The 17,566-nt window shown below is 45.7% G+C and overlaps 1 protein-coding gene across 1 annotated transcript; it reads left to right on the forward strand.

Moving 5' to 3' along the window:
• Positions 1–94: 94 nt before the first annotated feature.
• LOC119217015 (gamma-aminobutyric acid receptor subunit gamma-3) lies at positions 95–15,724 on the forward strand. The gene is made up of 10 exons (XM_037470299.2): positions 95–158; positions 335–644; positions 767–915; positions 3,378–3,445; positions 8,004–8,224; positions 11,607–11,689; positions 13,128–13,265; positions 13,477–13,629; positions 14,995–15,194; positions 15,358–15,724. Exons 2-10 carry the CDS (start codon positions 499–501, stop codon positions 15,634–15,636), a joined length of 1,437 nt encoding a protein of 478 aa, XP_037326196.2. The 5' UTR covers positions 95–158; positions 335–498; the 3' UTR covers positions 15,637–15,724.
• Positions 15,725–17,566: the final 1,842 nt, after the last annotated feature.

Below are 17,566 nucleotides of genomic sequence, written 5' to 3' on the forward strand. Positions count from 1 at the left end.
CAGCTACAGCTGACTTACACCACCTCGGATGAACGGCAACGAGATGTGTGTGTGTGTGTGTGTGTGTGTTTATAGAGAGAGAGAGAAAGAGAGAGAGAGACACAGAGAGAGAGAGAGACAGATACAATGGGAGAGAGAGAGAGGGGGATCTAAATAAGGTGCTGCTGCAACAAAATAATTTCCCTTTTCTAATTTTATATATAAAGTCTAAATCTATTTATGCATTTCAAATCAATGCAGAATATTCATTTATCTTATTTAATGGATGCAATTGTCTTCATTATAAAACTGATGCATCAGTCAAACAAGGATCACGTTGCTCTTCGTTTCACAGGGTGCGTAAAGCAGCTCGTGGACGCGGCGGTGCAGGACGCACACCGAACCCCCGCCGAACCCCTGCCGGTCGGGACCGAGTCACAGACTCCGGAACCCGGTCCCGAGTCCCCGTGCGTCCGGCACGTTGCGCACCTGCGCGGGAGGAGGTCGGGGTCCGGCACGATGAGGGACACGTCCCTCGGATTACAAACCCCGCGGAGCTTCTGTGTCTCCGAGCCGCACCGACTCCTCTGCGCCGGCCCCCCCGAGACCACCATGTCCCCCAGAGTCCTGGCGTATGTCCTGCTGCTGTCTGTCCTTCTCACCTGGTGAGACGGAGAGAGAGAGAATCCAAACTTGGTGTTTGTTCCTCGCCGCGGAAACTTTGTCCCGAGTGCGCGGAGGACGCGTCGTGATTTGTGCACAGACGTGTCTCGCTTTGCCTCCACAGCTCTCTGTCCCTGGAGGACGAGGACGAGGACTACGAGGACGTCACCGTGAGCCAGATGCTGGCCCCCAAAGCGCAGGACACCGGCGCCACGCAGATCCTCAACCAGCTGCTGAAGGAGTACGACAAGAAGCTGCGGCCGGACATCGGAGGTAAACTTAGCCCCCTGCTGTGGTTCAGTATGACGTCAGAGGCCCCGTGAGGTCACAAGCTGGTGACGCCGTTGGTTTGCCATCACTATTTCTTCTGTAGTTAACTAAAGTGTCAAAGGTGTAACATCTGATGTGCATGATAGCAGTGCATCATGGGAATGCACATGTTGAGGCTGAGACGCTGACCCCCCAGGGGTCAAGGTGGTGACCCGTCATGCTGTTGCCCCACTGGTAGCTGGTGGAGGTGTGGTGGAGGTGTGGTGGTGGTGTGGTGGAGGTGTGGCTACCTGCTCGCCTCCGGCTCAGTCATCACACTCGTCCTCGCACTCTGACCTTCGCCAAGGTCACCGCTCTCACTGACCGGGTCGACCGCAGCGTCAAAGTGTGACTCGTCATCACACAAGTACACAATCGTCGCTGTTGGACTTGAAGTAAATGATAAGTTAAAACACATCAGATCAGGAACACGTGTCTCGTGGGTTTTTGGGGAGGATCTTTATCTTTAGTCAGAACTTTCCGGCTCCGTTTGGGGTGCAAATACATTTCATACAGACAACGGCTAACTAGCAGTGTATTATTTTCATATAATTGTAATCTTCTTTATAATTAAATGTGTTAAACAGTAATTCAAACATGTGTCCGTTAAGAATCAATACAATTCAATTCAAACATTTATTTTTATTTTTTAAAGATCTGAAGAAAATATTTCAATAGGGAGGAAAACCTCAGAGAAGACCTGCTGTCTCCAAAATATATCTATGAAAATAAAGTCCTAAACCTCTTTTGATTGTAACGTCAAATCTTTGCTTGTTTGTTTCTAACTGACCTGCAGGTCAAAATCCAACTCATTTGCATATCCTCATGAATATAAATGACATTTAGAGGTTGAAACTTTAAGAGCAAGCGATGGATTCATAATTTGGCCTTTGATACGCTTGTGAGGATGTGAGAATGTGTGCTGAGACCCGATGTCCATTCTGTCCTAAAGCAGCGTCCACTCTGAGGAAATGGTCTCAATCTCTGGTTTTAGGACTTCCTCCATACAACACATCACATTCATGGATTCATTTAGTAAACTCAGCAGATACAGATAAAAAATTAGCTGGTCCATGAAACCTTCAGCGTCCTTTAGCTCCTCTCAATGTCCTACTGACACTCATCGGTGTCTTGACCCTTCAAACAGCTGTTCAAGCTGTTGCTATGGAGACAAAGCATCATGTGACCGCATTGTCTTTTTGCAGTGGTGCTACGAAAGTGACATTTATTCAAAGTGACTAGTTAAAAAATCCAGTCAAACAGTGAGTCGCGATCAGAGATGTTTAACGGAAGTTTCCATGGATCGCTTTATTGAATCAGTTTTACTCCTGTTTGAGGGGTTCATGTAAAAGAAGATGCACTAATTGGTTTATTTAAATCAATTCAACTGACATTCATCATTCATTTTCAATACATTTCAAAGGTTTGATTAAAATTCTCTCAGAAATTGAATGGAAACCCAAGAAGCGTCAACCGACACAATGGCATAAACAGAGTGACCTTTACACACACACACACACACACACACACACACACACACACACACACACACACACACACACACCACGACTGTGGATCACAGATAGTTCTCCCTGGTTGTTTCTGACTAAATTAACTGGAAAATGTCAAAGATAAATAAGATATTTGCAGTTAATGATTGAAGGTGAACGATTGTTGGCCGTGTCTCAATCAACGTGAGTCACACAGCTCTTCTCCCACAGGGCAGCGATGGAGACCCTCCTCGCTCAGGTGAACGCGAGGAGGGCCTCAGGCGGCGCGGCGGCTGTGTCTGACGGCGCCGAACAGCGAGCGCGCGTCGTGACAATTATGATGCTTTCAAAAAGGAACCGTGTGACCCAAAATGCGTCAGAGCCAGAGAGCAAAGTAATCCAGCTCATTATTATCTGAATGACGCGCATTAAAACGAGCGCCTCGTAGCCATCGCGGGCCTTTCACGCGTGAAGGTCAGGCAAAGGTCACTGAGTAAAACACCAGGTGCATGATGGAGCATCTTCACAGAGAAGAACAATTTGTAGAAGCTTTAGAAACAATTAAAATGTAAACGTATGACATAAAGGGGAAAGATTTCGTGCTTCTGTTCTCGTCCCTTCTTTATTACTCCATAACAACATGCTTTGTGACCTTTCACCTTTGCACTTTCGACATGTTGTTAAATGAAATGATGGATCAACCAGAGACAAAAAGAATCTTCTCATCTCAAAGCTGTGGAATAAAATGTTTTAGCCAAAATATTACAAACTTAAGCTTCACTCTGGAAGCGTGTTCTCATGTTCTCTACGTTACGCCGCTGTGATCAGAGGTCCGAGGAGCTCCCCAGGTGCGATGCAGGTGTTGTTTAGCGGGGCGGGCGGAGCTTCTGGTGGACCACCCTGACCCCTCTTCTCTCTCTCTCTGCTCCCTCACAGTCAGGCCGACCGTGGTGGACGTGGGCCTCCTGGTGAACAGCATCGGGCCGGTGTCCTCCATCAACATGGTGAGCCTGCTCCTCAACAACATCTGTCTCACACATCTGCTCCTTCAGAACAATCCTGAGTGGAGCAGGTGGGAACAATCACAATCAGAAGCGTCTCGCGGGGCTGTTGGTCCCAGGCGGGTCTTCCTCAGCCACTTGAAGGTTTTAGTCCCTTTTGGACAGATTTTCCACCTGTTTACCAGAAGCTGAACTTTTACACGACCTTCCTGTGCATCGGCGTGCTTTCCAACCATTGGTTGATTATTGATTGGGGCTGAACTCTGCTTCCTCACTGACAAACAGCGAGGGGGACAAGTTCCGTCCCTGTGAGGACGTGAGAGCATCACTTCTCCCGTTGTCTTCATCGTGTTGTGCTTGGAAATGTCCCAGCTGCATGGGAGGGGGGGGTGGGGGGGGGGGGGGGGGGTGGGGGTGGGGGGGGATTTGGGAAATGATAAATGCTTCATGTAGGTATTCAGGTGGCATCAGTTAGAGTTTGATATATTTCAACTTAAAGAAGTACAGAAAGCGCTCGCCCCCCCGCCGTGTGACTCATTTAAGCCCCATTGTGAGAGAAGAACTCATAGACGCTATCACATGTCATTCTTGTATTGTTTCTATTTACAATGCAGTGTATAATTCTGGGTGTCGTGACTTTTCCTGGAGGCAGACGGTGATTAATCCGCTTTAGGAATGAACTCAGGAGAAATGAGGTCATTTTCACATGAGGAAAAGTAGCTGTGGTGGGATTTCAACTCCTGGATCGATTTATCCATCCTTTCATTACATCTATTTAGCTTTAAATGTGTTCTTTAATATGAAGAACGAGGTCCAGATAAGAGCTTCATTTCTTCTAATAAATAATACCTTCTATCGAAGGTTCATCATATTAAGAAGGACTCCATTGTTTAAGATGCATCACTTTAAAATGTAGACTCCTCTCCTTCTTATTATTGACGGTGGTGCATTAAAAAAACTCAGTAAATGTGAAACTCTTCAAATAGAACGTGGATTCAAACCGATTTTAAGGCCATTTCAAACAAACTTACTTTTAGTAGTTTAAAAATATATATTTTTAAGAAGACTGATTAAATACAATTACATGATTAGTGAAGCAATCTTTCTTTTTTAGTTGACTTTTATTGTGCACTTTCACGACCAAATAGACTTTGGGGGAAGCTATTAGTCCCAAATTAATTCACAACGCACCTTCATCTTCTTCATGACCTTCATCAACCTTCTGCACGGATTTCTATTCACCGAATAGCTGAATGCTACACGGCATCCAGCAGGGAAGAAACGGGATTAGAACAAACAAACAAAAACAAGAATACTGAATAAATATTATGTCGTCACTTCAAAAATAATTACAGTTTTTAAATTGGGTTCCATCCACACATTCATTTTACCTTCATCTCTCTTAATGCTGAAGTGTCTTTGTTAACAGGAATCTATCTGCAAATAGAACCTTTTAATTCTAACCCTACGTCTTTAATGCGAACATCACAATTCTTCATCTTTTCAATCGTTTTTTCGTCTCGGTGCAGCTGGTTCAACTGATCAACCACAAAAAGAAGAAAGAAAAGAAAGGATCTCACCAGATAAGCCTCCTTATTTTTCTGTGTGGAAGCTTCTCATCAACAGGATGATGATTCCATTCAAACAGAACATAATTACCCTTCTGTTGTGTTTCAGTCGGCCCATAATAACCCCACTCTATATATATATATATATAAACCGATTTTCCTGTTTTACCAGCGTAGGTGACTTTATTGCGTTACCTGTGGGTCCAAAGGCAGTCGGCAGCGCGTCTGAAGAAGGACGACTTCAGTGTGAATCAATAACAACACCTGTGCCTTTGTCTCAACAGACACACAAATGTGCTGCTAGTTGCTCTTTAGAAATGAAAATGCTTTATGGGACTGAAAACCTGCATCAACAAGTTACAGCTTGTATAAATGTACGTTTAGACCTACAAGGAGTTTGACTTGGTGATTAATGATGACATGTTATTGCAGGTATTCATGAGCTCAGGCTTGAATTTTTCAGGCTTTGTGTTGACTTCATCTGTTACCTGCATCCTGGATGAAGACACCCTGGATAGTAACGACTTGGTACCTGATCAGAAGAGTCCATTGGACGCCTTTTAGATCAACAACCTTCAGTCTAAAAGTCTTTCAGAGGCAGCAAGTCACGCTTGAGCCACTGATTTGCATAAAGTAGTTTTGACCTTAAGTTTATGCTAATGAGGAGCAGCAAATGTAACTGCTCGTCCCTCAAAAACCTTTTAATAAGACGTGGACACTGTGACATCGCCCATTGTGGCCTGATGCTTTATTTGACTCTAAATAGACCATCATTCACTAAATGAACATCATGCTGCATTGAAGAAGACTTGAAACTAGAGACTGAGACCATAAACTCATGTTTACAATGTTTACTGAGGGAATAAATCAAGAGAGAAGTAGAGTCATTTCCTCATAGACGTCTATGGGAGCAGAGGAGTCGCCCCCTGCTGGTCACTACACAGAAGTAGAGTCATTTCCTCATAGACGTCTATGGGAGCAGAGGAGTCGCCCCCTGCTGGTCACTACACAGAAGTAGAGTAATTTTCCTCATAGACGTCTATGGGAGCAGAGGAGTCGCCCCCTGCTGGTCACTACACAGAAGTAGTCATTTCCTCATAGACGTCTATGGGAGCAGAGGAGTCGCCCCCTACTGGTCACTACACAGAAGTAGAGTCATTTCCTCATAGACGTCTATGGGAGCAGAGGAGTCGCCCCCTGCTGGTCACTACACAGAAGTAGAGTCATTTCCTCATAGACGTCTATGGGAGCAGAGGAGTCGCCCCCTGCTGGTCACCACACAGAAGTAGAGTCATTTCCTCATAGACGTCTATGGGAGCAGAGGAGTCGCCCCCTGCTGGTCACTACACAGAAGTAGAGTCATTTCCTCATAGACGTCTATGGGAGCAGAGGAGTCGCCCCCTGCTGGTCACTACACAGAAGTAGAGTCATTTCCTCATAGACGTCTATGGGAGCAGAGGAGTCGCCCCCTGCTGGTCACCACACAGAATGCAACGCTATGTTTCATACTTCCTACAGCAGATAAGAAGGTAAAGCACAGCCTCACCGTGTGCATGTTGAGTCTTTTAAAGAGTGTGCGCACAGCAGGTGCACGAGGAAAGTTTGTGTCCTCGTTCCGAACAACCTTCAGCTAATGAGGACACGCGGACAGACCCGAAGCGAACCAGGGGACACGACAAGACGTCTCAGGGCACAGGACAGATGCAGCGTGCACTGGGTGCCTTTTGCTGCATAATCACAGAGGGCCACACTTGTGTCCTAGTTTACAGTATTATGTGGAGCTGTGTGTTACAGTGTTTCTGTTAGCATCGCTAGCTGGTTTCCCTTTTCCCTCTGACCCAAAGATGAAGGAGCGATAACAGAGTGGTGTTAGGAAGAGGTTGGGAATTTTCACAGGAATGTCACAGATGCTGCAGATACTGTGGGAAGAATTACACCAAAAGACCATCAACACACAAAGTATATATATATGTATATATATTTTATATTTTATATAACTTTTAAAGGAGTGTCTCGTTCTACTGCAGCAGCGTCTCTCGGTCTCTGTGGTCCAGCGCCGCGTCCTGGGTCTCCAGTGGGGAGAAGCCTGGTCTCTGCAGGAGGATCCGGCTCCTCGTTAGGAGGAGATGGCTCGTACTCGGTGTGACGTGGAAGCGAATCCCACGTCCGCTGTGTGCGTTTCTTTTTGACACATCCACCCCTGCGGGCACTTTTCAAACTTCCGAGGCTGACTGACAGAGTTTTCCTCTGTCTCCTGGCTGGTCCGTCCCTGCGGCGTCGAGCGCCACCAGGTCCTCGCGTCTCAGGAGATCCTCTGCTCTCTGCTCTGGTTCGATTGGAATCTTTTCCTACTGTGCCGCAAATGCAGCAGCTTCAGAGCAGCAGGCTTAAAATAGCAGCTTCTCTGAGGCCCGGTGAGGCAGCTGAAGACAACAGGGACGGGAGTGAGATCAATGCTCCTCACGTGTTGGGGTCACCTCGGACGTTACCCATCCCCATGGGATCGGCCTCAGCGGGCCCCGCTCACGTAGGTCGTCTAACAGCGCGTCCCCCAGAAGGAGGGGAACTGTCCCCTGAGACAGTCACACGCGTCCGATATCTGTGCAGCCCGGTGGACCATCAGGGGCATCAATGCGCGAGGCGATCGGACCGGTTCGGATCACACGTCTGCGTGTGGATGGAGCGACTTGTGACGACTTGTCGTATTTACTTCACACGTCGAACACATTCAGAAGCAGGAAGTGAGAGAAAATACCCAGGATTTTATGGGTTGTCTGCAGGAAATGCTGCAGTTTGCTTGACATGGACACGATGCCTGGATCTTAAAGCTATGTCACAATATGTATCACACATATTTGAGCCTTGTTTTGAATGAAGGTGGTCTGATGATGGCTGTTGAACGCGAGGGGCAAAGGTCCGGTCTGTGAACGAGTCTAATGAGAAAGTTTCTTCAACTTGGTGTCACCACTCCGCCGTCTGTCTCCATCCTCTAGGAATACCAGATCGACATCATCTTCGCCCAGACGTGGACGGACAGCCGCCTGAGCTACAACGGCACCATGAAGCGACTGACTCTGAACAGCAACATGGTGGGACTCATCTGGCTGCCCGACACCATCTTCAGGAACTCCAAGAACGCGGATTCCCACTGGATCACGACGCCCAACCAGCTGCTCCGGATATGGAACAACGGGAGGATCCTCTACACTTTGAGGTGAAGCTCCTTGATGCTCCTTAGACCCGGAAAACAACGACACCATAGTACACATGGTTTCATCAGAAAATCCAACTTGATCATTAATACCCGGACAGAATGCGTTGTTTTCTGTAAAATCCTCACATCTCAGAGGGTGCAGCCGGTGTATTTATAGTCAGCACATGACTCAAAGGGTTAATTAACAATACAAATAGTTGCTTTTTTTAGGTTTATTAGTTTATATGAGTCATGTTTCCTTGTACAAAATGCTTAAATACTTTATTTTGCCGTTTAATAATTAACGAACGAACACACACACAGCTCCAGGCTTTCACCGTCTGGACTCCTTGCTTCCTCATAGTTCCCAAATATTCACTGTTTGTTAGATCGCTGAATCATGAATCTCTGTTAAAACTTCATTCGGTTCAGTTTGTTGTGCAGAAGCATGTTGTGGTGCCAACATTTCCCAGAAAGAGCAGCGCAAAACGCAATTATCTCCTGTCATTACCACCCTGAGTGCAAAAAGGCTGCTTGAGCTATAAGACCCTACCCCCCCCCCCCCCCTCATGCCCCAAAGCCCTCTTTGTAATTAGAGCACCAGGCATTAATAATGCTCCTTCAGTAATGAGCTTCTCCACATTTCTCCCCCAGTCTTCATGTCCTACACACTGTACTTCATGAGCGCTGGTTTCCTCCACAGATTCTTCTTAAACATCATCACAGTCCCTTTACTGAGTTGTTTTAAGTGTAACGTTAAAAAGACGGTGTTATGCTATAAAGGAACATGGCAACGTGACACAACGTGTTATCGTAGAAGCTAACGGCTGCATCACGCTCAAGCTAGTGGAGCTAAGCTGCATTCTGTCTAATGACCAGCAAGGGGCGACTCCTCTGGTCCTATACAAGTCTATGAGAAAATCAGTCAAAAAGACCTAAAGCAGTGTATGCTTTCGGGGCGGGGCTACTTCATACGTCACGTGTCACTTCAAGTTTGCCGTTCTGGACTTATTCCTGCAGAACTCTAGTGAACTTTTTTTATTTTTCATCTCGACAAGAGAAGAATAACTATCTACCAAAGACCAGCACGACTCTTCCTGATGCTGCTCCACTGAAATGGACAAAAATGTGTCGAGTGCAAACTTTGAGGAGCAATATCCGCTGACGAGAAAGAATATCAAATGTCAGCTGGTATTAATGGTCCATTGGCTTGTCCGCAGTAAACACAGATGACATTCTGTGATATCCGTGACTCTCCAACAGTCATTTTTTTGTCCCAATTCCGCGCTTTAATTAAGTTTTAAAGATCACACCAGAATTAGTCTGCAGAGAAGTTAATCTTCTGCTAGTTGCTGTTGTATGCGTCCACTATCGAACAGTAGGTTCCCAATTGAATCCAGACATTTGTTTTTATCTTGTCCTCCTGGGTCTGAGAGAACAAAACCACTGCTTCATGAACCCAACGGAGCCTTTAACAGGCTTTTCCTTGATGCTGAGTGTTTCCTCACTGAGGCGTCAGGCTTATCTCCCGTTCAGTGTTAAGGCTTAATGCTTCCTGTTCCCTCGGGCTCCCTTCGGTTCACATTTGAAGGTCAGTGACGGACGAGCTGCATAATCACCTCCACGGGTTTGTCTTGAGGGGCGACTGGTCCCGTACGGTATTCATGACAATTAATGTTTGTACTTTGCTGATTCCAAAGAAGTTTGTCGGTGCATCATAATCACTTTGTGATGGCAGACGTGTTAAGCTGTGCAGATACTTGAGGAACTATTTACTCCAATGAGATGAGGGAACACAGATTATGAAGGATTATTTTGGACACATATCTTCCAATCTCACCAAATCGGTGCCCACAAGACCCGGCATCTGCACTTGTTAATAGGTGATTTTTCCATTTTATTCAAGAAACATCATTGTGTATTTTAAAGAATCCCAAAAAGGATAAAAGCACCAGTTATTGACTTAATAATTTATAAATTATTCTAGTTATAAAATATCTAATATAAAATCTTTAGACTTCAAATGACCTTAAGGTTAATTCAATTCTTTACCGAGAATCGAGCTGTTTGGGCATTTCTTTGCTCCAGCTATGAGCCTGTAGGACTCGTGCTGCAGCTCGGTGATTAACAGTCTCCCCTCACAGCAGGTCCTTTAATCCCTAAAACCACGTACGTCGCCAATTAGAACACCGCGGTTCTTAACCTGCTCCTCCGCTTTCAGTGCTTTTCCCTTCAGGTGAGAAACAATCCGGATCTCTCCTACGTCGCCAAATATAATTATTCCTGTTCTTTTTTTTTGTTGGATTGTAAGCCATTTTGAGACTATGGTTATTTACCTGTCTGTATGAGTCATAATTATATCGTCAGCATAATAAAAATAATAAAGGCCCTCGAGAATCAAACCTTGAGGGACGCCGCTGGTCGAGGGCATTCGTTTGGACTTATAACTTCAGCCGTTTTTAAATTGCTCCAGAAAAGCAAACCATTAACACACGACGGCTACAAATGGCCTCGAGTGGAGTTCAAAAAGCACTTTGTGGAGAACCAGGCCGTAAAGGGCAGATTGTTCCTGAAGGTCTGCCCCTGTAGGACTTTGCCTCGGTGATTAACTGGAGAGAAGGTCCCCTCCCAGCGGGTCCATTATTCTCAACGCTGTTGGTTGCCAATTAAAACACTAAAGGTTGTTAACCTGCACTTCAGCTCTCTGTGCTGTTTCCTGTAGAGGAGAAACAATCCTCTCATATGCCAAATATAATGATCTCTCTTTTGTCTTTCTTTGAATCTAAGCCATTTTTAAACTTCCAGTTGTCCGTCTATCTCCAATCATTTGATGAGAGGACCCAGTATATTTGAGCATGTTAGTATAATTATAATAACGACCGGTTTTTGTTCTGAAAGATGTGGCCTCGTGGGAGCATGTAAAGGTCGAATCGGAGCGGGCCGAGGATCGAACCCTGAGGGACACCGACGATTATCATTTAATGACTACAGAAAGTCCGGAGGGGAACTACGGAAGCAGCTTGTAGAGGATTCAAGTGCGAAGGACGGATTCTTCCCCCCCGTAGGGCCCGTGCTGTAGCTTTCACTGTCCCACAGGTTCCACTCACAGCCGTGAAGTGATTATGGTTTTTCATTCTGTACTCTGTACGTGGATGAATTCTGTAAAAAAAAAAATGCTATTCCGCTCAAGGTTGAGAGGTGATCACTGATGCATTCATTTCCACATTCTTTTTTAATTTCTAAAATATAAAAAATGGTGAAATGAAACTGCGTTCATCCGTCCACAAAAACATCTGGTAGTCATGACGACATGACCGAAATACTGTATTGATGTGATTTGGTGTCACATTAAATCGATAAAACAAAGTACTTTAAGAGCTGATTACTATTATGTTCTTTACAGACTCACAATAAACGCAGAATGCCAGCTTCAGCTGCACAACTTTCCGATGGACGAACACTCCTGTCCGCTCATCTTCTCCAGCTGTGAGTACAATGTCGTCTTCTCTGTCGGCCCGCTATGAAACACTGGATCCTCCGTCTCAGGTGACTCTGCTGCCATGTTCTTTATTTCCACGCACTAAACTCTGGCTGAATGTGAGCTGACGTGGGGGCCACGGGTCGAGCCGTGGCCCCCGGAGGGGCCTTTTGGAAGTGTTTGGATTGGTTTCAGTCGTGAAAGTGGTGGTGGAAGACCTTCATGGCCAAGGGACTGGAGGACAATTCAAAAACGCCCCCCCCACCCCCCCGATGCCCCCCTACCTCAATCAGAGAGAGAGACGCGTAGTTTATTCGTGTAACGGATGGATTGCTGCCAGGTGCAATTACAGTCCCGTGGACACGGAAATCAGCACAAAGGTATAAAGTATAAAGGTGTTGTTAAATTGTCAATCAAATGACTACAAAACCAAAAGCAAAAAGCCTAAAAGGACCAGAGGAAAAGACGACAAAGAAGTGGAAAACAACCACAAAAAAGGACTCCAGAGACAAAAAACAAACACCACTAGATGCAAAATAGGAGACACAAATCAACCATGAGAAATGACCACAAAGAGCAGGTCTGCAAATAGATGCAAAACAACCTCAAAGCGACATAAGAAATCACTGTTTTCAGTCTAACTGTTTTGCTCATATGTTAAAAATATAGACATACTTTAGCATGTCTCAAAATATAACAATAGTTTTATAATAATTTAAGCTGAAATTACAAAGAGAGGATGATTTCTTCCCCAGTACTTGTCAGTAACCAGATCCACACAATACCTTTTCATTGGAGTTAAAGAGTTTAAGTAAAGGCAAAGAGAGGAAAACCCAAAGTAGGTCCTGCTGTGATGTGAAGACACATAAAAAAGACCTATGTCCTCTAGTTAATTGTATTTAGAAAATAAATGCAAAAATAATTGCATCATAAATTGTGACTTAATCGGATTAGCGATGTTATATTTAAAAGCCTATATGACCCCAACAGTATAATGTCGTTTACAGCTCTACAGGATTCCTGGATGTTTGATGGAATCATTAATCACAAAAGACACAACATAATTCATTCATCATGTTTGAACAACCCTTAGTGGTTTTTGTTAATTGAAAGCCTGTTACATCAAACTGCTTCCAGGCAAGTAGATAATTCTGTTAGCGTTTCCTTCTTAAAACAATCTTCTAGTGGTGGAATCATTAACCCACCACTAACGTCCTGTGATGGATGGTTGAAGGCCCCCCCAGGCTCCTCGCACACCGTGTGAAGGTCAGGTCCGACGTCAAGAGGGATCCCGTACATTATATGAACCAAAGCTCTCTTTGGATCTACTCTCCTCTTCGCCGATTGTGGGCCTTTAGCAGGAGACGAGTGGTGGTCCGTCTGCTCAGGACCTCCATCACTGGGCCCACGTGCACACACACACACATGCACTCTGTGTGATTGCAGACGGATATCCACGGGACGAGATGATCTACAAGTGGAGGAAGAACTCGGTGGAGGCGGCTGACCAGAAGTCCTGGCGTCTCTACCAGTTTGATTTCATGGGTCTGAGGAACACCACCGACGTAATAAAGACCACGGCAGGTCGGCTTGTTTATTGTCACCTCCACCTGTGCACAAATATCCTTTAATTTAAAGAGTAACTAAAGGTTGTGTGACTCAATCCCCATTGAACTCAAAGTTAAAATGAACATCTTTAAAGCAGGAATAAACACGTTTACAGTTGAGCGTTTACTTCACCGATGCCACCAGAGAAGACAAAGAGTTCATGGAACGTGGATCCTCTCGCACACAGGCGAGTACGTGTTGATGACGGTGTACTTTGACCTGAGCAGAAGGATGGGCTACTTCACCATCCAGACCTACATCCCCTGCATCCTCACCGTGGTCCTCTCCTGGGTCTCCTTCTGGATCAAGAAAGACGCCACGCCGGCCAGGACGGCTCTAGGTACGGCGTCCGCCCCCCCCCCCCCCCCCCCCCCCCCCCCGAGTGGCGTCTACGCCACCATTCGCCGTTCTCCCTTTTACGTTTGACTTTCCATCTTTGTGTCACCTGGAGTCACTCCATCTGCTTTGCTCCCTCTCTGGTGCATGCTCTCCACTCGTTCTCGTGCAGTCCCGTGGAACGCTTTGCTGAAGGTAATTGACTACATCCATTTTTTTTCTTTTCTTTGTCTGGTAACGTTTTATCGATATTCTTCGTGTTTTATGTGAGGTGGTGTTTGGCCAGGCCTTTGATTAAAGAGCTAAATCTCCTTCTTGGACAGACATGACAGCAACGTGGGCGCGTGAAGTGACCGGAGTCGACACAAAGAAACGTTTTTATGCTTCACACAAACCGAGGCCGTGCCAAGTTAAATCAGACATCAGACACAAGGAATAATCCCGTCTCTTCACCTTCTGACATCGTCTGTTGAATTGGGCTCAATCGGCTTGAAACAAGTAACCATCCAAACTTTACTTCTTGTTTTCCTGAATCCTTTGTATGAAAAGGAGATTTTCCCTAAAGCTCACGGTGGAAACACAAAGCACGTCGCGTCCGAGCGTCAAACATGTCACCTGCCACTCCTCACCTGGTTTGTGTCATTCAGGCCCCATCAGCTACGTCCCCTGAAAGGGACAAAGGCAGGAAACGGACGCTGTCGTGCAGACACACGGACGAAGCCACTTTGGCAAAGATGAACCGACTCGGGTGTGGCTCAGATCCGAGCCTGAACAACAGCTTAATTAAGTCAGGTTTTAGTAATCAGCAGATTATAAACGATTCTGTTCAAACGTTCATTCTTTTTTTCAGTAAAAAAAAAACTAAAGAACCCTGCAGGAGGCAGGTGAGCGTAGTCAATGTGGCAGGCGGAGGTTCGAGGAAAAGTGCGAGGCCTGAAATAGATGGTGCCAGCTTGTTGCCATAGTAACCCCAGTGAAACAGTCACAGATGTTTTGTCTTGGTCGCACGGGCTCCTCTGTGAGCAGCAGACGGCAGAGAGAGAGAAACGAATGAAACCGCGTTCATCCGTCCACAAAAACATCTGGTAGTCATGACGACGTGGCATCTTCTAACTCAGCGACTAGGCGGAGCCATAAGATGAAGACGAGGTTACTTTAACTGTGCTGCTAATGTTTGTATCTGTATGTTCGATCGCTTTAGCGTCTTTGAGCTCATTGTTTTTTTTAGTTTTTTTAATTAACACGTTGACTTTTTGTCCAAGTCCCTCCTATTGAGTGAGTTTGGTGACGCTGCACCGGGGGGACAGTTGTTGACCTTCAGCCCTTCAGGAGGACCTTCAAAACACGTGCTGCTTGTCCCCCTCCGCAGGTATAACCACAGTCCTAACCATGACCACCCTCAGCAGCGTGGCCAGGACGTCTCTGCCCAGAGTGTCTTACATCACCGCCATGGACCTCTTCGTCACCGTCTGCTTCCTGTTCGTCTTTGCCGCTCTGATGGAGTACGCCGCCTTGAACTACTATTCAAACAGCGCCCGCGCGCCCAGCTGCAGGGAGCCCAAGCGATCCGTGAGTTGGCTTTCTATCGATGTGTAGAGATATTTTAGAATCATAGTGTGTGTCGTTGGCCTCGCCGCCTCGAGGCCACATGGTAGGTCATGTAAGTCATAGGTGACAAAAAAAAAGCGACACAGACCCAGGAATCGGCTTTAAGACCCGCTCTTCTCCTCAGAACTACTCGGTCCTGGACGTGAGGCCGCCGCACGCCGTCATCGCTCTGCACAACTCGCTGTACTGGCAGGACTTTGAGGACGCCTGCGCGTACGACTGTCTGGACGGGAAGGACTGCCGGAGCTTCTTCTGCTGCTTCGAGGAGTGCAAAGGAGGAGGCTGGAGGAGAGGACGCGTCCACTTGGACCTGTTGGATCTGGACGCGTACTCGCGCGTCTTCTTCCCCACCTCCTTCCTGCTGTTCAACATCGTGTACTGGGTGGGGTACCTCTACCTTTGACTGGAGGAACTGGTTGGAAATAAATTTTAAAAAGATAACACCCAATCAAACGCCTGAAGCCGCTACCTTGATGGGACGAGGGGGGCGACGCCCCACCCCGACGAGTCAGCGAACCGTTATCCAGCGATCAGTCAAACCCAGGTGATGAAAAAGCCAAGGACGTTCCAACCATTCCTAGTGCCTTCCTCTGGAGGGGCAGATGCTATCTGCTACAATGATCAGGGAATAGTGATTCATTAATAAAAGGCCTGGCTTTGACTGATTTTTGCTGCTCCCCTTCCAGCTTTGAGGCTGCGTTCTTAAAACAGGGAAGTCGTGAGGTTCTCTCTATGGTGACTGGGAGCCATTAGGCATCAAGAAGGTGTGGTTAAATAAATGGGTTCCTGGGGAGGAATAAACCCGATGGCAGACAGAATAATGATATGGTATAATTTGTTCCTTTTTCTCAGGCTAGAGGGGAAAGATTGGAATAGTTATTTGATGTATTTTGTCACAGCTCTAACGGCTGAAGCCTCTCATTCAACAACAGCTTTTTTTAAACACCTTTCCTTTATAGGAAGAGTTTGGGGATGTTTTAGGAAATGAATAAATATCTCATAGCTTCACACTAAATATGTGAACAAACAGTTGCTTTGTGGACTGCTGTCCTTGAGGTTGGACCTTTTATTAATGTATTCATCGTTAGACATGAATAATTAGGATGCTCATTTTGGGGTTAAATAAACAACCTCCTCTTTATATCTAACCTGCAAATATGACATTATTCTTCTGTTCTAACGATTCTTTTTCCATCTTTGGGAGTAATAATTGAGTTATGACGGATGTCTGTGTTTGTACACATTATACTGTGGAGTTTGTATGAATTTCTTGGTTTAAATAACAATATGGAGGGCAGAGACACCGGTTCCTCATGTTACAGAGAAGAACGAAGGTGTTTAATCCAAGTGATCTTTTCTTAGATGTTTCCGTGTCTTCTCACAACTCGTAACACTAACAGACGAATAGATTCTTCTTAGGGTTCTCCTCCTGGAGGCCCACATCCAATACAATGGATAACATTCGTACATTACAGCAGGCACAAACATGTTAATCCCACTCATCGGGGTCACTTGCCTCTGTTGGACTCTTGTTTGCATGCAATAGACATTCAACCCCTGAAGAAGTTGTCAAAGGTTCTGGGTGATGATTATAGTTTGAATATGGAGACCTTCTAATTATATAAGGATGTCCTTGTGTTTTATTTTGGCATTAGCAACCGTTGACCTGCCTTAGTGAGAGCATCTTTACCTCTGATAGTAAGCCCCCACTTCAGAAGATGTGACTTCTTCGGCCCGGCACTTCACTTAAGTGGGACTTTTTATATCCCTTTTTTTAATATAGTTGCTATATATGCGCTGAATATTTCACGTATGTGCCGTGTGTTTTTTAGGCAAGTTTAAACTACCCTATAATGGTTACACTAGTACGTTTTGATACTGTATACGTAGTAAAGTGTAGGTGGGGAACCTGAATGTATAGAAAACATATCTGTTAACACACACTTAATCCTCCTTAATCATAAACTGCAACCTGCCGCATGAGGAACTTTGTTTTGCCACAATGCGACAGCAAAGTAACACAAATCCCCTGCAGAGTATTCATCGAGTCCTCTAACCCACAACAGACTGTTCAAATATGTATCATCAGGCAATAGTGTCTCCATCGCACAGCAGCAACAGACACACAACCGCTCGGGTGTCATGTGACTTAATTAAATGGGGCCCAAATTCAAAAGGTCGGAGGTTATTGTGAAAGAAGGTTTCTAATAACATAAGAAGGTGTGTTGTTTCTATGGTTACACATGTGACGTCACTTTGCCGGGTCCTGTTCACTGATCCTTTCACAGCGGCGTGGTCTTCAAAACCTGTTGGAAATGTATTTCATGTGGGGA

This window comes from Pungitius pungitius, chromosome 7 (assembly GCF_949316345.1).
Source record: "Pungitius pungitius chromosome 7, fPunPun2.1, whole genome shotgun sequence".
In the NCBI taxonomy this organism is placed as follows: Eukaryota; Metazoa; Chordata; class Actinopteri; order Perciformes; family Gasterosteidae; genus Pungitius; species Pungitius pungitius.

Coding starts and splice junctions, on each gene's coding strand:
- LOC119217015 (XM_037470299.2), top strand. CDS start 499: ATGAGGGACACGTCCCTCGGATTACAAACCCCGCGGAGCTTCTGTGTC. Junction 11,690..13,127: donor TCCGCTCATCTTCTCCAGCT/GTGAGTACAATG, acceptor GTGTGATTGCAG/ACGGATATCCACGGGACGAG. Junction 15,195..15,357: donor GCAGGGAGCCCAAGCGATCC/GTGAGTTGGCTT, acceptor TCTTCTCCTCAG/AACTACTCGGTCCTGGACGT.